This window comes from Odocoileus virginianus, chromosome 21 (assembly GCF_023699985.2).
Source record: "Odocoileus virginianus isolate 20LAN1187 ecotype Illinois chromosome 21, Ovbor_1.2, whole genome shotgun sequence".
Classification (NCBI taxonomy): Eukaryota; Metazoa; Chordata; class Mammalia; order Artiodactyla; family Cervidae; genus Odocoileus; species Odocoileus virginianus.
The window spans coordinates 43,714,485-43,738,223 of NC_069694.1; the positions used below are offsets into that span (position 1 = coordinate 43,714,485).

A 23,739-nucleotide genomic window follows, 5' to 3' on the forward strand; every position below is an offset into this window, starting at 1 on the left:
ACCAGTGCTTACTGAGAGTATTTCCTTTTATTGGATCTCCTCCTCTGAAATTTTCCCTGTCTTCTGCTCTCATTTTTCTACCTTTGCCATTTTTCATTTTCACCAAACCTCTATGTAGTCATCACTATTTCCAGTCCCTTTTACTTTACTTCTTTTTCTTGTCTTAGTTTGCCATCTGAGAAGGAAATGGCATTCCGCTCCAGTATACTTGCCTGAAAAATCCCATGGACAGAGGAGCTTGGTGGGATACAATCCATAGATTCACAAAAGGTTGGACATGACTTAGCGACTAAACCACCACCACCATTTTGTGTTTACTTTCTTCCTTGTCTTTTAGAACTTATTTTGCATAGATATACATAGTACTCCAATTTCTTTTAAAAACTTTCTCTCTCCTGAAATAACCTTATCAAATCCCCAACCACTTGTGAGCCCAATTGTGCCTTTTTTCTGGTTCCTCCTATGTTGTTTCATCTAAAAAGAAAGAGTTTGTTGATCTGCTACTGTGTCAGACAATGTGTCAGTCAATAATTAACTAATGATTACATTAAAAATGTATGGACTGACCTTCAAAACTGTGCAACTTATTCTTAGACAGTTGATCTGTTGGAAAATAAAAATTCCATCATACTATATATTGTGCTCATAAAATTTTATATTATTACTAATCTCAGCAGGCCTCATGATGTTATAAACAATCGCAAGTTGATTTTCAGTTCTTTCTCCATAATTGTGATTCATAACATTTCTACTTTTCTCCAGTTTCTGAATTCAGTTTCAGAGACCTTATGTTTGAGCCAGACTGTCAAGACAGTTTGTCCCTAGATCCCAGTTTCCCCTTCACTTCAAAATTTCTTTATATATTCATCCAAGCTTTTTCTTCTGCTAGCCTGTGTCAGAAGAAGGATCACTTCTTTTTGCCAAAGGTAACCCTTTCCAGCTGTTTTTCCTAATGCACAGGGGAGAAATCGTAGAGAAAAAAACGAAGATTGTTATTTGCTGTATTGTTTTCTAACACATTTATCTTTTTATTCTAGATATCTGATTTTTATGTAGTTAATGTAGACTTTGAAAAGCTCTTTTCAAATATCATTTGTTAATATCTTTAGTGGAGTATATTATTTTGTTACTAAAACATTGTATTAATCAAATATAAAGTGCATTTAGTTTTTTCTTTTTTTTTTCACTCAGAGAGATTGGTGGTGGTAGCTGAACACTGTGAACGGAGTCTAGAAGACTTGCTTCGTGAAGGGAAACCCGTGAGGTACTGTGTGTAGTATCAGGACAGTTAAATGAGAAGCAGAAATTGACAAACAAAAAGGCATTTTACCTAGAACTACAGGGTGTTAGTTTCTTCTGTTACTTGTTTAATGATAAAATCCAGTTGTAAATATTTATTTTAGGAAAATTAATTCACAGGCCTCATAGAAATTCAGCATTGACATCATCCAGTGTTCAGCTTTTGTAGGCATTTTGCAAAGTACTTAATAAAAAATTACCCTTTTTAATACTAAGCTTTTCTTTAGCATAGCTGAAGTTAAGAGTATTTTCCAGAGACAAGTACATGGTAACTTCTCACAGGGTACTGGTGTTCCTCGGAACATGGTGAACTGTATAAACTAAGGCCACGCTGAAGAATAGAGAGAAATAATATTCATGGCTTGTGCGTAATCTAATCATACAGTTTAAATTCAGTTATTTCAATGACATATGAAATTTGCTTTCTATCTCAGGCATTTTGGGCAAGAAAAATATGTGATCTAAACTTTATTGTAAATGTACTATTAAATGAGCTTCTTCACTGATTTTCTGAAATTATCTTAAAATTATGAAAAATATTTTTAATGAATAAAATTGTACTAAAACATGAAGATTGGTTGCCTTGAACTTTTATATGATTGTAAGTATCCATCCTACATTTAAGAAATATTCTTATTCTTGGTCAATAGTTTTTAATCATTGTTATATTATAGATAATGATACATCTTTTTCAAAGGAGGAAAAATGTGTGTCTTAATAAATGGTAGTAATTTAATAGCAGCAAAAGAAGTAAGTTGAATAAAAGTACTTTCACTGCTACTTTAAATGGTTTGGTTTAAGTGGTCTCTGGAATGCAAGATGCAGATATCAAATCCACTATTGCCTCCCTTGCTTTTTTAGAAAAATCTAATGTGACCGTAGTAATAAAAGAGAATTTTCTGTTTATTAAACATAACTTAGTAAATATGTTTTTACATATATAACTTTTGCATGTCACAAATCTTTGATTGTATTTGTTAAAGAGCATATTGCTCTTTGCTCACCAATTTAAATTTATACTTTAGTTTATAGGCCACCTATTCTAAAATTTAAAAAAAAAAAATCTTCATGAAAGTTCAGTTCAGTTGCTCAGTCATATCCGACTCTTTGTGACCTCATGGACTGCAGCACGCCAGGCCTCCCTGTCCATCACCAACTCCCAGAGTTTACTCAAACTCATGTCTGTTGAGTCGGTGATGGCATCCAACCACCTCATCCTCTGTCATCCCTTCTCCTCCTGCCTTTGATCTTTCCCAGCATCAGGGTCTTTTCAAATGAGTCAGCTCTTCGCATGATGTGGTCAAAGTATTGGAGTTTCAGCTTCAACATCAGTCCTTCTAATGAATATTCAGGACTTATTTCCTTTAGGGTGGACTGGTTGTATCTCCTTGCAATCCAAGGGACTCTCAAGAGTCTTCTCCAACACCACAGTTCAAAACCATCAATTCTTCAGCACTCTGCTTTCTTTATAGTCCAACTCTCACATCTGTACATGACCACTGGAAAAACCATAGCTTTGACTAGATGGACCTTTATTGGCAAAGTAATGTCTTTGCTTTTTAATATGCTGTCTAGGTTATTCATAACTTTTCTTCCAAGGAGTAAGCATCTTTTAATTTCATGGCGGCAGTCACCATCTGGAGTGATTTGGGAGCCCCCCAAAATAGTCTGTCATTGTTTCCAGTTTCCCCATCTATTTGCCATGAAGTGATGGGACCGAATGCTGTGATCTTAGTTTCCTGAATGTTGAGCTTTAAGCCAACTTTTTCACTCTTCTCTTTCACTTTCATCAAAAGGCTCTTTAGTTCCTCTTCACTTTCTGCCATAAGGGTGATGTCATCTGCATATCTGAGGTTATTGATATTTCTCCCAGCAATCTTGATTCCAGCTTGTGCTTCATCCAGCCCAGTGTTTCTTATGATGTACTCTGCATATAAGTAAATAAGCATGGTGACAGTATACAGCCTTGATGTACTCCTTTTCCTATTTGGAATTAGTCTGTTGTTCCATGTCCAGTTCTAACTGTTGCTTCCTGACCTGCATACAGATTTCTCAAGAAGCAGGTCAGATGGTCTGGTATTCCCATCTCTTTCAGAATTTTCCACAGTTTGTGGTGATCTACACAGTCAAAGGCTTTGGCATAGTCAATAAAGCAGAAATAGATGTTTTTCTGGAAGTCTCTTGCTTTTTTGATGATCCTGCAGATGTTGGCAATTTGATCTCTGGTTCCTTTGCCTTTTCTAAATCCAGCTTGAACATCTGAGAGTTCACGGTTCATGTATTGCTGAAGCCTGGCTTGGAGAATCTTGAGCATTACTTTACTAGCGTGTGAGATTAGTGCGATTGTGCGGTGGTTTGAGCATTCTTTGGCATTGTCTTTCTTTGGAATTGGAATGAAAACTGACCTTTTCCAGTCCTGTGGCCACTGCAGCTGCATGGTGCTGTAACGAGTGGCGGTGAGAAGATACCCCACGTCCAAAGTCAGGAGCGGCGGCTGCTCTTAGCTGGAATGGGTGTGAAGAGATATCCCACATCCAAGGTCAAAGAAACCTCAGTAAGATGGTAGGCACTGGAAGAGCTGTGAGGAGAAACCCAGGCCCGAGGGCAAAGAAGAAGCCCCAGCGAGATGGTAGTAGTGGTGAATTTGTGTTTAGAATCAAACCCCATTCCTGCCAGAGACACTCAGAGGGCTCAAACAAACCTCATGCACACCAGGACCCAGAGACCCACAGAGACTGAGACTCCTAGGTAGAGGAGCCCCTTAAATTTGTGCCCAAGAGGTATCTCATTTGCCTCCTGGTAGTCCCAGCCCTGCCTTGGTATTTGATCCAAAAAATGCATGTCCAACAAAATATTTGCACAGTAATGCTTCCAGAAACATGGTAGCCCCAAACTGGGAAGGACTCAAATGTCCATCAACGGGAGGATAGGTGAGCAGATGGCAGTATGTTAATCAACAATAAAATGGAATCAACTACTGATATACACATGATGAACCTTAGAAATATTATGGTGAGCAAAAGGCAGATATAAAAGTCATATTCTTCTATTTATATGAAGTTCTAAAACAATTAAAACTCATCTACGATGGTAGATATAAAAACAGTGCTTGACCCTGGTTGGGAAGTGGGAATACAGGAACTGATTCCAAATGGCCTTGAGAGAACTTGCTGGGGAATGGAAATTTTTGCATCTTCATTGGGGTATTACTTATATAGTACATATTCTTGCAAAACCTGTCAAAATTCACTGACATATATACCTTAAGAACTTGAATTTCACCTATGTACATTATACCTCAAAAAATTTTAAGAGCCTGTTGAGATATTTACTTGACTTGGACTGTGAGTCTCTCATATAGCAACAAGATTTATTGTTAATGAAGATGCTTCATCCAGTAACATACTATTGTATTTTATTGTTTCTATAAGAAGAATTAGTATGAATTAATTATTGTTGGGTAAAAAACTACTTCAACACTTAGCAGCTTAAAACAGTAATAAGTTAAGTCGCTCAGTCGTGTCCGACTCTTTGCAACCCCTTGGACTGTAGCCCATCAGGCTCCTCTGTCCATGGGATTCTCCAGGCAAGAATACTGGAGTGGGTTGCCATTTCCTTCTCCAGGGGATCTTCCCGACTCAGGGATCAAACCCAGGTCTCCCGTATTGCAGGCAGATGCTTTAACCTCTGAGCCACCAGGAAAGCCCAAAACAGTAATAAGCATTTATCAGTTTATATAGTTTCCCTGGGTCAAGAATTCAGGAATGTTTAGTTGAGTGGTTTTTTAGCTCAGGATCTCATGTCATTGCAGTCAGTGTATCAGCTGGGGCTGTAGTCATCTGAAACCTCTATTAGGGATTCAAGATCTGTTTCTAAGTTAGCTCACTTATTTGGTGCTGGTTGTTGACAGGAGGTTTAATTTCCTCCCTATCTTGAGGGCCTTTCTACAGACCTCTTGGCTGAATTCTCACAGTATGGTGGTTGGCTTCTGCTAGAATGAGTGCGTGAGTGATCTAAGAGATGAGAGGAAACAAAGTGGAACCTGCAATGCCTTTTATGACCTCGCCTCAGGAGCCACACATCACTATATCTTATTGGATACAAAGCTCAGCCAGCCAGGACCAAAAGAATAAAAATAAAATAAAATAAAAAAAAATAAAATACAGCTCCAAAAAAAAAAAAAAAAAAAAACCAAAGCTCAGCCATTAACCTATTCATTTGGGAGAAGACAACACAAGAATGTGAATCCCAGGAATCCAGGGGCATTGGGGGTCATCTTAGAGGCTGGCTGTATGTCACCCTGCTTGTTTAACTTATATGCAGTGTGCATCATGAGAAACGCTGGGCTGGAAGAAGCCCAAGCTGGAATCAAGATTGCCAGGAGAAATATCAATAATCTCAGATGCAGATGACACCACCCTTATGGCAGAACGTGAAGAGGAACTAAAAAGCCTCTTGATGAAAGTGAAAGAAGAGAGTGAAAAAGTTGGCTTAAAGCTCAACATTCAGAAAACTAAGATCATGGCATCTGGTCCAATCACTTCATGGGAAATAGATGGGGAAACAGTGTAAACAGGGTCAGACTTTATTTTTTGGGACTCCAAAATCACTGCAGATGGTGATTGCAGCCATGAAGTTAAAAGACGCTTACTCCTTGGAAGGAAAGTTATGACTAACCTAGACAGCATATTAAAAAGCAGAGACATTACTTTGCCAACAAAGGTCCGTCTGGTCAAGGCTATGGTTTTTCCAGTGGTCATGTATGGATGTGAGAGTTGGACTGTGAAGAAAGCTGAGTGCCGAAAAATTGATGCTTTTGAACTGTGGTGTTGGAGAAGACTCTTGAGAGTCCCCTGGACTGCAAGGAGATCCAACCAGTCCATCCTGAAGGAGATCAGTCCTGGGTGTTAATTGGAAGGACTGATGTTGAAGCTGAAATGCCAATACTTTGGCCACCTCATGTGAAGAGTTGACTCATTGGAAAAGACCCTGATGCTGAGGGGGTTGGGGGCAGGAGAAGGGGCCGACACAGGATGAGATGGCTGGATGGCATCACCGACTCAATGGACATGAGTTTGGGTAAACTCCAGGAGTTGGTGATGGACAGGGAGGCCTGAAGTGCTGCGATTCATGGGTTCGCAAAGAGCTGGACACAAGTGAGCGACTGAACTGAACTGAATCACAGAAGTCTTGACAATCATACAAGTATTAAAAAAAATCTGGGGGTGGGGAATAGGAATGAAATACTAAATCAACATTAACACTAACTGAAAAATAAAGTTCCCAAAATTATTCAGTACTCATTTAGGGCACTTGGGATGGAAGAAAGGAAGAAGTTCACACCAGAAGAGGAGATAAACAAGGGAATATCCAGAAGTACCAGAGGACATAGCTCTGCTACAACTGGAATTGCTTTACATCATCTAAATTGATGTTACCCAAGGTCTTATGCTCCCAGCCATTCCTGAGAACTCTGTAAACCACGGGCAGAGTAGTTCTCTGTCATCAGTAACTGTAGGTTACTGATGGTAGTAACTATAGGATATTCCTTCTGATCTCCACGTTTCCTTCTCTACCCATATACTGATACGTTCTTCTTGGACCTACTAAAAGAATTGAAGGAGAGAGAAGCTGGTGACTCAGAAGACAAATTTCCATTTTCATCATTTTACCTCAACTCTGTCCTTTTACTTTATTTACATTTGCACTGTGTAAGGACACAGTTGCCATCATTTTACCAATAAGATTAAATCCATTAACTCATGAAAAGTTTTACTTTTCTGTTCCTGTCATTGTTTATCCTGTTTTAGAGATAATAAATCTCATAACGTTACATACCATTAGTCTCAACAGTGTACAGGTATAAAGAAGTCACCTTTCTTTAATGCCTTTGTATATGTCTTCATGAGGATAAAATGTTATAGGTAGATGCATATTCTTTGAGTAGTTAGTGGAACATCAGTAGGATTAAGTGCAAATTTCATATTGTCTTTCATGCCATTTATATCATCTTTCTCATTTATTTAAAAGACAGTCTTACAGGTCTTTGTAATTTCTTCAAGTAAGATATGTTTAAACATTTATGTAAAGTACTTTTTAAAATCATTTTGGCACTAGATTAAAATTCAATATTTCCCTTGCTTGTTTTGAAATATATCATTCAGCACTTGCCACCTCTGAGTAAAAATGCTTCTGTCGGGTTCAGTTCCAAGTTGTTATCTGATCTATCCATCTAAATTAGCTTTGTTGTAAACTATTTGACTTTCCACATATTTGGATTACTTTTGTCTCCAGTAACAGAGCTGTTTCATGTGCAGAGTTGATGTGCTGCAATTTTAATTAATTCTATAACTTGTTTATGAAAAGTGAGAAGATGTTCTTATGGCTTTTATCTTTCCCTTAACTGCCAAAAGTAAGCATCATGCACCTGTAAGAAAGGCTGATGTAAAGTAAACAGGAAATCTATTTAGATGGGTTTGCTATTTGAGACCCATGATTTTTACTTGTCCATCTGTCTCTGTTGCAAAACTGTAAGTTTTCACTTGTTTGGTAGCTATTTGCAGTTAATTATCCAAACTTAAGCATCATTTAAGGCATAGATCTTACTGGATTTATATTTTAAAGAAAATTTTGCATCTTCTGTAGTATCATTGGTTCAGGGGATAGACTAATGAAAACTGGAAACTTAGAGTAAGAGTCTGGTGTCAATTTACTCACTAATTTTTTTCACAATAAATTTAGGTATCTTTAAAGCAATATGTGTACTAAAACATAATGGTAGTAATTTGTACCACAACTGTATTGTAATTTAAGACTATCTGGAGTTTTCAGATCTCACTAGAAAATTGTGTTCTCTTTATAATTTTAATAGCCAAAATGCTTTTGAGAATTCATGTTATCCAAACCAAAGATAATAATTTTGTACTATGACCTGGAGCTAATTGAGTCAGTCTTTTATGAATTAATATTATTTGTGAGGTTAGTTTGCTAACTTGGCTTGAAAGAGAAAACTCATAATTTTCTTTACAGTCTGTTCAAGCTTAAATCTAAGGAATTAATTTTTGGAGTTTGCTGCTCTCTTTTCAGTGGCTTTTATATGTTACTTGTGCCAGAGTTCCCTCTTGCCAGTATTCTCTCCAGTTTCAGTTAAATGATCAAAATTATTTTATGGAAACATATGGAAACATAGAAGCATGGAATTCAATTAAACTCCTATAACCAGTATGTTTCAAGGAAAAAAAATAAATAGTGTTTGAAAGATTTGTTTGAAGTCATCTCATATCTAGTGCCTGTGAAACTATTTAATTGCTACTCTAAAGCCAGATTCAAGATACTGAAAAGTGGAAAATTTTAAACTATATCTCATTTCTAAAATATTTTCCAGAGAATGTTAAAAAAGAGATAACACCTTTGTCACTCCCATTAAAATGAGCATGAGGAAAATGGTTTGCCTTTTAAGTCTAGGTGTTATTTGGAAAGTATTTCCCATTTGTGTTATTCAGATCATGTACTTTTTCTTAATCTATAAAAGCGCCAGCAAGTAGAGTTCATAGACAGATATTCAGCAGAGTATTTTTTTGGTGTAAAGTTCCTGCATTGTCCTTAAATTTGCAAGTGAAGTCAGGGTAAGTAGTTCAGGCATATATCTTTAATAAAAGGTAGTTTGTCATATGTTTTTAGGGTTATGGTTTTGAAAATTTACCAGAGAAACATCAGCATTGCAGAGGTTATACGTGAAACTTTGATGGGAAGCAGGCTATGTCTGCAGTTGTTCACTAGCTTGATGGAAAACATGATCTGACTTTCTCGATGAGTAAGTTTTATTTGCCCATATTAAAAGACTGCTTACTCACTGACTTAGATACTCCAAAAGTTTTTTGAACACATTCTAGAATATGTTCCACAGATGGATGAGTGAGCCACAGGTCATTGTAATCAGAAATAGGTAGTAGATACTCTTATTTTAGAATATAACCTGATAGTAGAAGACTTCTGTATACATTTTTTGCCTTCAAGGGCCCTAGTTTCAGAATGCATTAGAAATTACAGTACAGTCAAGTAACTAAGCTGCTGCTGCTAAGTCGCTTCAGTTGTGTCCGACTCTGTGCAACCCCACAGACGGCAGCCTACCAGGCTCCGTCATCCCTGGGATTCTCCAGGCAAGAACACTGGAGTTGGTTGCCATTTCCTTCTCCAATGTATGAAAGTGAAAAGTGAAAGTCAGTCCCTCAGTCGTGTCCGACTCTTCGCGACCCCATGGACTGCAGCCCACCAGGCTCCTCTGTTGATGGGATTTTCCAGGCAAGAGTACTGGAGTTGGTTGCCATTGCCTTCTCCAAAGTAACTTAGAGATTTATATAATTGATATATATTTTTCTTCTAGGTTTACTTGTTTTGTTTAAAGACATATTCTCCAGGCAAGAATACTGGAGTGAGTGGGTTGCCATTCCCTCCTCCAGGGGATCTTCCCAACCCAGGAATCGAACCCAGGTCTCCTGCATTGTGGACAGGTTCTTTACCGTCTGAGCCACCAGGGAAGCCTAGAAGATAGTGCCCCAAAAAGATGCTTTTCACTCAGGCATGGCATCTTTCAGCTATCTTTTACTTTCTCTCTCTTTTGTACTATTTATGCCATTTGTCACTGAGTATTGTTCATACACCCTTGGTGATATTTCTTACCACTGCTGTCCTCTACATTCTTTAGTTCAGGCCTTAATAAAGAGTTTGACTATTGCATTGCAGCATTCTCCTAACTGGTCTTACTGCCTTTAGTTTTGCCACACTCCAGTTACCTCTACTTTCTGCTGCTGTCAGAGCATTGTTACCGATGAGTGCATGCTGCGTGGCTTCAGCTGTGTCCAACTCTTTGAGGCCCTGTGGACTTCTGCTTGCCAGGCGCCTCTGTCTGTGGGACTCCCCAGCAGGAATACGGGAATGGGCTGCCATTTGCATTCCTGCTAAAACATCTGGTGGCTCTGCGTGTGTGTGTTTGTGTGTGTGTGAAGAAAATGCATTTTGTAGCCAGTGGATTTGCCTTCAAACTCTCTAAATTATTTCCAAAGAGTGTCTGAGTTTTTCAAGTAGTTTTTACTGTTGCCAATATGTGATTGAAGAGATTGAGTGCCACAGAATTGAAATGTACCAATACCACCAAGCTGTCTTTTTTTCCCAGTGGTATATCTCCAGTCTTTGGCACAATGTACATGACACTTCTTCAAGTAATTCACTTACCTCTGTCCCCTTCTGTACCATATCACTGAACCAAGGCAAAAACTATGTTTTCTCCAAATTCCTTCTTTACATTGTATCTCTAATTGTAAGGTACCTTTCCCCTTCTAGCTTATAATTATTTTCCTGCAGTTTAATTAAGGAAGGTATAGCTTCCTTTAATTAACTGTACATTTTAACATGCATACAATATTTTTTAATTTTTCTGTCTTCTAAAGTTGTTAGCATAAGAGTTTATGTATAGTTAATGTGTTATAAATTAACTGTTGAATGAACTAATTTTTTAGTTTAGTCATCCAGTTGAATTCTGATTCCCGATTATCTTCCTTTTAATCGTGTGTCATAATTCTGTTTCCCAAACAAATGAGTTTTGGTGAAAGTATGATATAAATGTTTCTTAGCAACTTATTTTATTGAAAACACATTTATTTCCAAGATTTATTGTTTTCTTTAAAAATGGAGGGCTTCCCAGTTGGTGCTACTGGTAAAGATTCTTCCTGCAATGCAGGAGACATAAGAGACACAAGTTTGATCCCTGGGTCAGGAAGATCTCCTGGAGAAGGGAACGACTACCCACTTCAGTATTCTTGTGTGGAGAATTCCATGGACAGGGGAATCTGGCAGGCTACTGGGGTCATAAAGAGTCAGATACAACTGAGTGACTAAATTTTTATTTTTTACTGGAATGATCAGAGAAGACAAACTGTTGATTTCCTTTCTCATGACTCTGGAGAAGAATTCACTTCTAAGCTCATGCAGGTTGTTGGCAGAATTCAGTTCCTTGCAATTGTAGGGCTGATTTCCCTGTTTTCCTTGATTACTATCAGTGAGGGGCTCTCTCAGCTTCTAAAAGTCATCTCATTCCTTATCATGTGACTGTCTCCATCTCCAAAGCCAACAATGGAGAATATCCCTTGTATCACATCTTGCTCATTGCACGCTTATTCCCATTGTTGGTAGAGTTTAGTTCCACACACTTGTAGGACTGAGATCCCTGTTTCCTTGCTGTTGGCCTAAATCATCTTAACTTCCAGAGGCTGCCACCATTCCTTTGTCTCTAACCTCTAGATCCAGATTTCAAGGACTCCTGTGATGAGTTCAGCTACACCATAGAATATAACATGATCATTAAAGTAAAATCTATCCTATTCATCATCTTGGAGATTATGCCAGGTGGACATCAGAAAGTTTGCATTTGGGGAACCATGTTAGAATCCTGTCTACCACAATTTTGTTAGTAAAAACTTGAGAAAAAAATTTTAATTTTATAGCAAATGTCATTTGGCATTCTCTTTTGTATTAGTAAGACATTTTGGCTGGGATGGTGGGAACTGTGATGTGTCCGGGGTCACCATTTCCCAGCTTCAGTGATTCAATAGAAGCACTCGCAGAACTCAGATGTTATTTTACTCATGGTTTCATTATACTCACTGCAGCAAAGCGGTACAAAGCGAAATCCAACAAAGAGAAAACTATAGGGCAAGATAACGGCAGAAACCAGGCCCAAAGCTTTCCAGAGTTTCTCTCCCAGGAGAGTTGTAGAAGATGTACTTAATTTCTCCAACAAAAAAAAATTTTGATAGTGTGTGCAAACTATTGCCTATTAGAGAAACTTGTCTGAGCCTAAGAGTGAGGAATTTTATTGGTGGTTGGTCACAGAGATACGTAACACCTGTGTGACTGATTGCAGTTAATGATGCTCCAGGAACCCCCCCCAGAAGGAAAGCAGGTGTTTAACATAAATCACAGTGTTTGCACACGCTATTTAGACAAGCTAGAGTGATTCAAGGCCTCAAATGGGCAAAACTTATCAGTTAAGTATTCCAAGAGCATAATTCCCTGAAGCACACAAAGGGCCAGCTAGGAAAATAGGCACCTTTGGGAGAATGTGCAAGATTTGAGATTGATGAGAGATTCCTTTATGGGGAAGTATTAAAGTAGATTTTATAGCTACTCCAGTAATTCATGAAATATGTTGTGACTATAGACCAATGGTTGCTTGTCTTGCTCAGTTAGGGTTTGTGTAAAGACTTTTTTCACTCATCAGCAAAGTATTAGCTCTCCTTTGTTACTGAAACATATTGCCACAAACATAGCTGCTTAAAACAACTCAAATTCATTATCTCATGGTTCTGTAGATCAAAAGTCTGTTGGGTTTGGGTGGATTGTCTGCCTCAGGTCTGGCAAAGCCAAAATCAAAGTGTTGACAGGGGTGTTTTTCCTCTAGAGGCCCTAAGGAAGAATCCATTTCCAGGCTTATTCCCGTTGTTGGTGGTATTTAGTTCCACGCAAATGTAGAACTGAGATCCCTGTTTCTTTGCTGGCTGTTGGCCAGGAATTGTCCTTAGCTTCTGGAGGCTACCACCATCCCCTGGCTCATGGCCCCATTCCATCATCTTCAAAGCTAATAGCATCAGGCCCACTTCTTCTGAGGCTTCGAATCTCTTACCTCTTTGGCCACTCTGTCTGACTTTTCTGCTCAGCTTTTCTACTTTAAGGGTTCATGTGATTACTGTGGCCCACCTTGAAAATTTGGAGTACTCTCCCTATTTAAAATTAGCTGGTTAGCAAGCTAATTCCATCTTCAAAGACCCTTTACAGCTCTGTCTAGACTGGTGGTTGAATTAAAACCCCGGTGACAAGAATCTTGGGAGGATTCTGCGTACTACATTCTTTAAACAAGTAATTGCCAAAGTTTTCCCACCTCACTTGTATCTGAACTCCTATTGTATTCCTCAATTGTATCTGAGTTCGTATTGTTAATTATACCTCAATTTCTGAAAAGATAAATGAGGGAATTCCATGGCAGTCCAGTGGTTAGAACCCTGTGCTTTCACTGCTGTGGGCCCAGGTTCTGTCCCTGGTCAGGAAAGTAAGATCCCACAAGCTGTGTGGCATGGCTAAAAAAGAAAAGATAAATGGTTAATTAATTAATTAAGCAATAATGCTTTCAACAATTATAAGCATGTTTAACTTCTATATTGTCAAAAGAATTCTTTTCTGAGTCATTCAAGTTGTCAGTTATCTTAAGGGAAAAAAAAATCAACCTTTAATAAGGTTTAAATTCAAACTTTATTATATGACATTTTCCAGAATTATAGTCAAGAGTAAAGTAAACCTTTTGTTTGTTAATATAAAATTCCTTTTGTGGAGAGGGAGCTACTTCAGTGTCTGTGTACAAAAAGACTGGCCAGATACCATATAAATATGTTGATATAGAGCACTGACCTGTTGTTTTCCATTAGAAACATTTTTTTAAAAATTTTTTAGGCCAAATATATCTTCAATTGAAAGTTTTAGTGAAGTAATAGGTGCATGCTATTTTGATAAAAAGCATGAGAGAGTGCACAAGAGTAAGGAACTAGAGTGAGGAAGAAAGAGAAGACTGGATTTGGGATGGGGAATATTTGTAATAGAGATTATAAACTCATTTGAGGTCAGGCAGGTAATTTAAGTGAGGAAACTGGGTTAAACTGGGAAGCAGGTAACATTGAAAAGAGGCATCTAATTTTCATTCAGGAGCTGCAGCCCCATGTTGCCTTTTGAGAATGTGTCCTGGTGTTACTGTCTCATTCAGATTTTCTAAAGGACTTAGATTCTGGATTCTTATGTGAGAACCTCTGAATTTATTAACATTTTCAACTAGTTAAAAAGTTTTAAAACACCATGATCCAAGCAAAACAAAGTAATAGCTAAATTTGGCCAATGGGCAGCCAGTTTACAATAGCTGATCTAAGAAGCTAAGTTATTGCTGGCAGATACTTTATGCTTTATCTGATTTAAATGAATGGGGGTCATGGTGAAAAGAAGGGAAAAGTACGGGGTTTTCTTTTTAACTTTCAAGAGTCATTCACTTATTTAACACATGGGAAAGAAAAGGTGAAATATCTGGATTTTCTAATTTTGCTAGTGTGGTGGGAATTATATGCTTGTAAAAGACTGTTTTTTGTTTTAATAATAGAATGATCTGAGAATGATAGGACCCATCTGTGTTGGAAATTATTTTCACCTATGAAAACTTTCTGCTTTAAAAAAAATCTGTATAGCTTCAGCGGTCAACTGTCACAGCATTTTTCCCATTTACTCATTGTTTTGGCTTCTATTAAGCAAGTTAATTCCTTCAGTGAGTGAGGACATTTCAGTAAACTAACTCAGGAAATAGGAGTTACACTGACTTTAAGGGAACACCTTTAATTTTATTCTGTGGTATTATCTATACCCATGGAAAGCAAAAGAAGGAGCAGGTAATAATGAAATTAACCAGTCCAATTTCCTATTGGGAAATGTTTGAAAACCAGAAACTGCTGAGTTTATAAAGTTTATAAACTGCTGAGTAGATAAATTATAAGATGTCAACACAAAGGAAGACAAATAAGTCTGTAAGAAGCTCAGAGGGTACTTTTTATTGGTTTTATTTTTATCTTTGTTTTGTTTTTTTTTAATATTTTTTTAAAATGACTGTGGTAGTGGTTATAATATACATCCTTAATTTATCATAGTCTTCCATGAATTAATATTATGCCAGCTTATATATAATGTTGGAATCTTATATAACAATATACTTCTATTTACCATTCTCCTATCCTTTGGTATTGTTGTCATACATTTTACAGTCTATATTAAAGACCTTGAGAAATGAGGAAAAAAGTTCTTTTGCATTTAATCACATATTTACCATTTCCTGAAGTCTTAATTCCTTTCTTTTGATCCAGGTTTCCATGTGGTATCATTTTTCTTCAGTCTGAAAAACTTCCTTTAAAATTTCTTTTAGTTCAAGTCTGAAATAGGCAAATTCTTACAGATTTCAGTCACCTGAAAATGTCTTTATATCACCTTAAATTTTTTACTGGTTAATATTTTATTATTAAAAATTTAAAACATAGCAAAGTTGAAAGAATTGTACAATATACCTATATCCTACAATTAACATTTTTCCATCTTTTGCCTTATCATATAGCTGCCCATCACACTACCTGCCCATTAATTCGTTCTGTTATTTTGATGTGTTTCCAAGTCACTTGCACTGTAAGTGAACTTTAACCCTAACTCTTTCAGCATATATATATCACTGAGTATAATTCAGTATGTATTTATGATTTCTTTTTAGGTAAAATTTATATTCACTGAAGTATGAAAACTTGTGTATCATTTGATGGGTTTTGAACAATAAATGCATCTTTGTAACCCCAATAAACATCAAGATTAGGTCACTACCATCACCCTAGAAATTCTCCTAGTGTCCCTTCCCAGTGAATCTTTGCAATTCACCCTAACCTTACCTCCCAGAGGCAACCACTTTTCTGATTTTTCCCCCTGAGATTAGTTTTGCTTATTTCAGCACTTTATAAAGTTAGAATTATACAGTATATACCTTTTTATGTAAAGATCCTTTCTTTTACCCAAATGTTTCTAAGAGGCATTTAAATGGTTTCATGTACTTATCTCGTTCCTTTTTTTATTGTTGAGATGTTATATTTTATTAATATGCATTTAGCAATTATTCCTTTATGAACTTCTGGGAAATTTCCAGGTTTTTGGCTATTATAACAAGTTGCTGTGAATGTTCTCATAAGTCTTTTTTTTTTTTTTGTGGGCAAATGTTTTCATATCTTTGGGTATATATGTAAAATTGATGGCTTATATATGTATAAGCGTATGTGTCTGTGTATGTATTTATGTAAGTATATAATTAATACTATTAGAAACCACCAGACCTTCTTCCAAGGTTTTGTACCTTTGACATTTCTGCTTACAGTGTATGAGGGCTCTGGTTCCTCCATATCCTTGTCAGCAGTTAAGGTTTCATTCTTCTAGTCATTGTAGTGAGTATAAAGTGATATCTCACTGTAGCTTTAATTTGCATTTCCATGATGACTAAAGATGCGGAGCGCTTTTTGTGTACTTATTTAGCATTTATATCATGACATACATATCTGTTCAGTTTGAGGGATCCCATTTTTAAGTGGGTTATTTGCCTTTTTATTACTGATTCATAGTCATTCTTTGTACCTTCTCTATATTCTCCATAAACATGCTTTGCTAGATATTTTTTGCAGGTATTTTCTGCCAGTCTTACTTGCCTATTCTTAAGGTGTATCTTGATAAACAGAGTTCTTATTTATAATGAAGTGTAACATATTGATTTTTCCTTTCATGGTTATTGTCTTTTGAGAAACCTTTACCTCTTCCCAAGTCATAAAGATATTCTCATATGTTTTCTCCTAGAAGCATTATAGTTTTAGATTTTATGGTGGATCTTTGATCTTTCTCAATTTAATATTTGTATATGGTGTTCAACTTCAGCTTTTGCCATATGGATGTACAGTTGTTCCAACTCTATTTGTTTAAAAGATTTTACTTGTCCCATTGGATTGCTTTAGTGTTCTTATTGAAAATTAAATGGCCATGTAATTGTAGGTCTGTTTCTGGCCTTCTATTTTGTTTCATTTACCTCTCTTTCTATCCTTATGCCAGCACCATACTGTCTTAATTATGCTAACTTTATAGTAAATCTTGAGTCAAGACATAAAAGTTTCCAAACTTTGTTCTTTTGTTTCAGGATTGCTTTAACTATCTTTGGTTGTTTGCATTTCCAGATATATTTTATAATAAGCGTCTCAGTTTCTGAAAATGTCTGTTGGTATTCTGATTGAGATTGGGACCAATTTGGGAACAACTGACATCTTAACAATATTGTCTTCCAATAAATGAACATGTTGTTTCTCTCCAAATTTTTAAGTCTTCTTTAATTTTTCTGAGCAACATTTTATAGTTTATAATGTAGATCTCTTGTCCTTTTGTTAAATATACTCCAAACTATCTTAGGTTTTGTTGTGATTATATTTATTACAAAATTGTTTTATCTTCCTTGTTCTGCTGACTCGTGTAAAAATGCAAGCAGCATAGGAATAATATATGAAAATACAAACATGAAATAGGTCAAGAAAAACATAAGGCATGAAGATTGTAAAAAGAATAAAGCAGAGGAAGGACAAAAAGGGAAGGAAAAGCTGGAAACATTTCTACTTAATAATGATATAGTTCTTTATGTGGAAAATCCTAAGGAATTAAAAGAACCAGTCTTTGAATTAACAAGGACTTTAGTAACGTCCTAGGAAAGAAAGCTGATATGAAAATATCAGCAATAAGATGTTCAAATATGTTGCTTGCTTAGCAGTGAATTACCCAAACTGCTTAGTCTCTAACTTTTTTCTTAAGTGTTTTCGAGTAAATCTTCCTTTTGGAAAATTAAGGAATCCAATGAGGTAGAGAATGATTGTTTAATGTAGTCTTTGAATAATATTAAGGTCTAGGATAGATTCGCCAGCTTATAGAACTTTGGTGAAACTATTCTAGATAGACAGGGTGCCAGAAATCACCAAACTGGGCGCGTGTACTGCAGCAAAGACAAAATTGACACACTAGTTTCTGTCTAGTGATCGTCTGAGATGAGACAGCTGGAAAACCGAGATAGCCAGTGTGTTTGAAGATACTTCCTTAATGTTTTAAGAAAGGACAGTTATTTGTGACTGAATGGAGGGTGATCTTATCTCATTGTGAATATGGGTTGCTGTCATAATTGCTAGGAGGGTCAGAACTTTTCTCAGAGAGCAAGCTTGGATCTGATCAATTTCTTGAATACATACTCGGTTTGAGCCCCAGTGGACAACAAAATAAAACATAGGAGAAATTATCTTTGTTTGAAAACAGATTTGAGAGTGGAAGCTGTCAAATGTCCTTCTCTCTCGTAGAATAAGCCAAATGTGTCCCTCATAAAATTTTAAAACTTGAGCAAGTCTGCAAGGGTGAACTTGTCAAAATTGCAAAACTATCCCCCAGATACCTAGAAGAGTTAACTTGTCGAAAGGCGTTCTTTAAAATTATTCATCTGGATGTCACCTAGACTCTCCAAAACGATTTCAGTTTTGGCATAATTAAAGGTTAGAAATTCTTTCAAACAATGATTGGCCAAAATTTCTTGAAGCTATTTCTGGATGGAGGGTCATGTCATCAGTATGTAAAAGGACCAGTCTGTACAATGTCAGCAGGCATACACCTAGTTCACATAAAAGCTATTCAGGTTAAGAAGGGGAGGGCTATCCCTCACTCTTTGTCTTTTTCTCTCAAAACAGATTTTTGCCCTGACAGAGTGGACTATTTTTGCTAATTCTTAATCTTATGAAAATATTTCCTTAAAGGCTTTTTGAGGAATGTTAAAAGTCTTGAGGTAGCGTTTATGTTGTACAGTTTGGCACAGAAGTGGTGATCATCTGTGTTGTCAAAAGCAGATGGTGTGTCGAAAAAATCAATCAAAAGATTTATCAACAGACACTGTAATAGACAGTAATTATGACAATGGTCAGTGGTATGGTAGTTACAACTTTTCTTTTCCTCCTTTAAATGTTAGCTTGTAAAAATTATGTCTTTAATTTTTAATTAATAAGCAAAAATTAATTTATAGGCAAATTATTAGGTAATTAATAGGCAAAAAGTTTTAGGAGTCTAAATGAGCATTCTCTACATTTTTAATACGATATGTTTACGCTTAACATCTTAACCCTAATCCTTGATATGTACTGAGGGAATGATATATGAAGAGTTGAATAAGTTAATGTTGGCAGCACTTTTAAGAGCTTTGGGACATTCTTTAAGTGGGGCAATTTTAAATTTAAAACAATCACATCATTCATAAACAAAAGGGATACAAAAAAGAAAAGGATAGAGTATTTATTAAATATATACTATATTCTAATTATTTTGCTATATACTTTTTATAGGTAATTTTAAAGTTATTGGGGCTTCACTGGTAACTCAGACAGAAAAGAATCCATCTGAAATGCAGGAGACCCGGCTTTAATCCCTGGGTTGGGAATATCGCTTGAGAAGGGAATGGCTACCCACTCCAGTATTCTTGCCTGAAGAATTCCATGGACAGAGGAGCAGGCAGGCTACAGTCCATGGGGCCACAGAGAGTTGGACACAACTGAGTGACTAACACTTCTACTTTTCACTTTAAGGTTATTAGTCCTGGTTAGTGAGTAATCTAAGGTTTATAGAATATGAAATGTCTGCTGAAGTCACAGTGTAGCATAAGTGAACTGTACTTCTAAAAGTCCTGTTCTTACTGTAGCCTTTCTTAGAGCAAGTAAGCCTTACTTAATACTCCAGAATCTCTTAAATGAGGGGTGCTGTTCAAAAAGCACAGTTTTTTGAGAGAATAAGTGATTTTAAATTTCTAGATTCAGTGAGTCCTGTCCATTAGTTATCAGACTATCTTGGTGGCTCTGTGAGGATTTCTTTGTTTCCTGGCATTTTTATCAAACTGGACATCAGAGAACCCTGTCTTTCCACTTTGTCACACAAAGCAGCAAGCAAAATTGATTTCTTTATGACAAAAATCTTTTGGTGTAACTCATGTCAAAATGAGTTCAGTTGTAAGATAATTGGAGTGGAGAAATGAAAACTGCATATACTACCAAAGAATATACATATAGAGTTCATGAGTTTTTAATTCCATCTTGGCCTCCTCAGTCACCTATTTTAATAACTTATTCATGGGGTCGCAAAGAGACGGACACGACTGAGCAACTGAACTGAACTGAACAAATGCAAAGTTTAAATCAAATGATTTCTTTATCCTAAATTATTCAGGACCTCAAAGGGGAAGGACTAGATAAAAATAATAATGATGGTGGTAACAACATTGCAGCACTTTGTGCTCGACATTAACCTAAGCACTCTACAGTGATTATCTTTTTCTTACAGGAGTTCTATGATGTAGTTTACTCATATTACTTCCGTTTGATGTAGGAGGAAAGTTAGGCTCCTATGAGGGATCCTAGAAGTTAAGTAATTTTCCCTTGATCATAAAGCTAATAAGTTATAAGAGTTCTAAATTCTCCCCTAATGATGGCAAAATGGTCATCTCTCTTAATTTCAGATCCTCTCAATCTCCCAGAAAGGAGCAAGCCATTGTTATTGGTTGCTGTGTAAGACCTGAGATTTTCAATCAGAACAATTATTATAGCCAGAAGAAAACAATTGGCAAAGGCCTAATTTATGTTTCCTCTCCTAAAGGCAGAAATGTGAGCTGAGGCGTGTAGGAGAGAGTTGGAAACTAAAATGAAAATTTTAAGTTAGCATCATAAGAAATGGGCAGGTTACCAGGAAGGGAAACAACAAATGTCTACTGCATTTTAAGGGTAAAGTACCTGCTCTAAACCTCAGTTATTATGTCATTACCTGGAGCTCAAACTTTTGATTTCTCCATCCATGCTGTTAAACAGAGAAGCAGTATAGTGTGGTGGTTAAGGACATGGACTGTAAGATCAACCAACTGGATCTGAGTCAGCTCTGCCATTTACTCACTTCCTTGAGTGCCTCTGTGCTTCAATTTTCTTACCTTCTAGGACGGTGGGGAGAATTACTGAACTAACAGATGTGAATTATTTATAATAGCATTTGGTATAGTATGTAGATATTGTACTTGATACAATACAAATTATCTAAGTGTTACTATTAGCAGCAGTAGTGGTAATAGTGTTGTTATAGCTACTGTGCATGTGTGCTAAATCACTTCAGTCGTGTCTGACTCTGCGACCCCGTGGACTGTAGCCTGCCAGGCTCCTCTGTCCATGGGATTCTCCAGGCAAGAATACTGGAGTGGTTTGCCATTTCCTACTCCAGGGGGATCTTCCTGACCCAGGGATCAAACCTGCGTCTCTTACGACTCCTGTATTGGCAGGTAGTTTCTTTACCACTAGCACCATCTGCGAGGCTTATTAGATATTGTTATCAATAAGCCTTGCCTGTGGGTTATAACCTTTCTATGATGACTAATTATGATGTAAATTATGATTAATCTACTCAAGGATTATTCTATACTTCTTCATTAACTACATATATATTTCAGATACTGGTGTAGGTGCTAGTGTGTCTGAGATGAAAATATAATGTCCTAGTCTTTAAAGAGATTGCTAGTTACTAAGCAGACAGAGTTGTAACAAACAATTGCAAAATACCATTTTTTGAGAAGTACTTATGAGAGGTATATGCAAGTTGTCTTGATAGACAGAGTTCCTTGCAACCAGGAGAATCCAGAAAATGTTTACTAAGAAAATAATGCTTGTATTTTAAAGGATAGTTAAATTTTATCCAAGTGGACCTACTAGAAGCGCAGAGAAAATACCATGTGTAAAAAGACATTGATATGAATCTCAAGCATATGAATAAAGTAAGGCAGAGGGTCCTAGTAGCTAAGTACCCTAGTAGAGGGTCCATGAGAAAGCAATGAGAGTGTACTCCTTATTTTCCTTTATAAAACAGTTTTGGAGGGTAGGAGTGGGCAGTCTTGTTTAAGATGATAAGTCTTAAATATTGGTGCTATTTCAGACAGTGACTTAAGATGAAAAAGTAGTGATCATATGAAGAATGAGAGATTTCCTACTTAAAAGCTCTTCCCACATTACCTAGAAGAGAGATTATGATTTTTCTCTGCTCTAGTCATCTAAATCAGTGAGAGTTTTAGCTCTTTTCTATAGGCAGTCTAGTCAAATGCATTTGATATGAGCTTGCCATTAGTACCTAATTGTGCTTTTTCTGTTCATATGTTAGTTTATTCTAACTAGTTATTTTGTCAGTTGTCAGTATTGTTTGTCTTGGTGATAAGCCATAAAAAAAAATCATTTCTGTTTTTTACACCATTTATCTCAGTTTCAAATGTAGATAAGTACTTCAAAATTGTCATGATAATGACAGAGCATCCCCAGTTCTGGCACATACATCTTAGACAAACCCCAGATCCTACTTTTCATGTTCTGATATTCTTCCTTATTAGTTTATGCCCATAAATTTTAATTACTTCTCCCATAACAACAGTTTTAAGATTATGAGACTCCTCAGAAATCTGGGACTCCTTATTATTCTTGATACATCTTAGACAAACCCCAGATCCTACTTTTCATGTTCTGATATTCTTCCTTATTAGTTTATGCCCATAAATTTTAATTACTTCTCCCATAACAACAATTTTAATAACATGAGACTCCTCAGAAATCTGGGACTCCTTATTGTTCTTGATTTTCTTGTGAAATTTTATGTTTAATGTGTCTCCATTTTCCTGGTAAAATACTACGCTGAGCTGTGAAAAGTCTGAAAGAGAAAATGTGCTTCATTGATGTCCTACAGAGGAGTAGATAAATGTATGACATATCCACTCAAGTGAAGTACTATTCATTAATACAAAGAAACAAATTGCTAATGCAGGAAACAACATGGATAAATCTTAAGAACATCATGTTGAGTAAAAGAAAACATGTTTGACACAAAATAATGCTGTCTCATTCCCTTTATTTGAAATTCTTGAAAAGAAGTACTTAATCTGTAGTAATAGAAAACAATTTGTTTTCAGCCAGGATTAGGATATGGAATTGGCTGGGAAGGGGAACAGGAGAACCTTTTGAGATGATCAAAAAGCTCTGTTTCTTGATTGTGGTAGTGCTTATGCTAGTATATATATGTTTGTCAGAACTTTTCTGATAGTACATTTAAAATGAGTATATTTTATTATACATAATTTGTATCTAAATAGGGGCTTCCCAGGTGGCTGAGTGGTAAAGAATCTACCTGCAATGCAGGAGACATGGGTTCGATCCCTGGTCGAGAAGATCCAGTGGAGAAGGAAATGGCAACCCACTGTGTTATTCTTGCCTGGGAAATCCCATGGGCAGAGGAGGCTGGCAGGCTACAGTCCACGGGGTTACAGAAGAGTCAGACATGGCTTAGCAGCTAAACAACAACGAAGTTCACTTAAAGAAAAGTATCAAGCAGGAACTATCCTGTTATAATCATGCCATGATGGAGAAAAACAAGTCATCTTGATGTCCTGTACATCTTTCTAGCTAACTATGTTTGTTTCCATAACTACTGCTACAAATTCCCAAAAATTGAGTGGCTTAAAGCAACAAAAATGTATTATCCACAGCCCTGAATGTCAGAAGGCAGAAATCAAGGTGTTGGCAGGGCCTACTTTCTCCCTTTGGAGTTTCCTGGAAGGAAGCTCTCCTTGACTTTTCTAGTTTCTGGTGTCAGTATTCCTTGGCTTCTTTTTGGCTTATGGCCACATCACTCCAGTCCCTACCTCCATCCTTACATCTCCTTCTCCTCTGCGTGTCTCTCTCTCATAAGGACACTTGACATTGGATTTTTGTATGC

At 36.6% G+C, this 23,739-nt stretch overlaps 1 protein-coding gene across 5 annotated transcripts in view; it reads left to right on the forward strand.

Annotated features, from left to right (window-relative positions):
* Positions 1–23,739, forward strand: part of TBCK (TBC1 domain containing kinase) — a 196,061-nt gene that overhangs the window by 16,623 nt on the left and 155,699 nt on the right. For 4 of the 5 annotated variants that reach the window (XM_070452250.1, XM_020901197.2, XM_020901198.2 and 1 more), the window contains one exon: positions 1,192–1,264. The exons of the other annotated variant lie outside the window; for it this stretch is intronic. In XM_070452250.1, the coding sequence (XP_070308351.1) occupies positions 1,192–1,264 (73 nt within the window). The remainder of the gene's footprint in view (positions 1–1,191; positions 1,265–23,739) is intronic. 5 annotated transcript variants of the gene reach the window in all.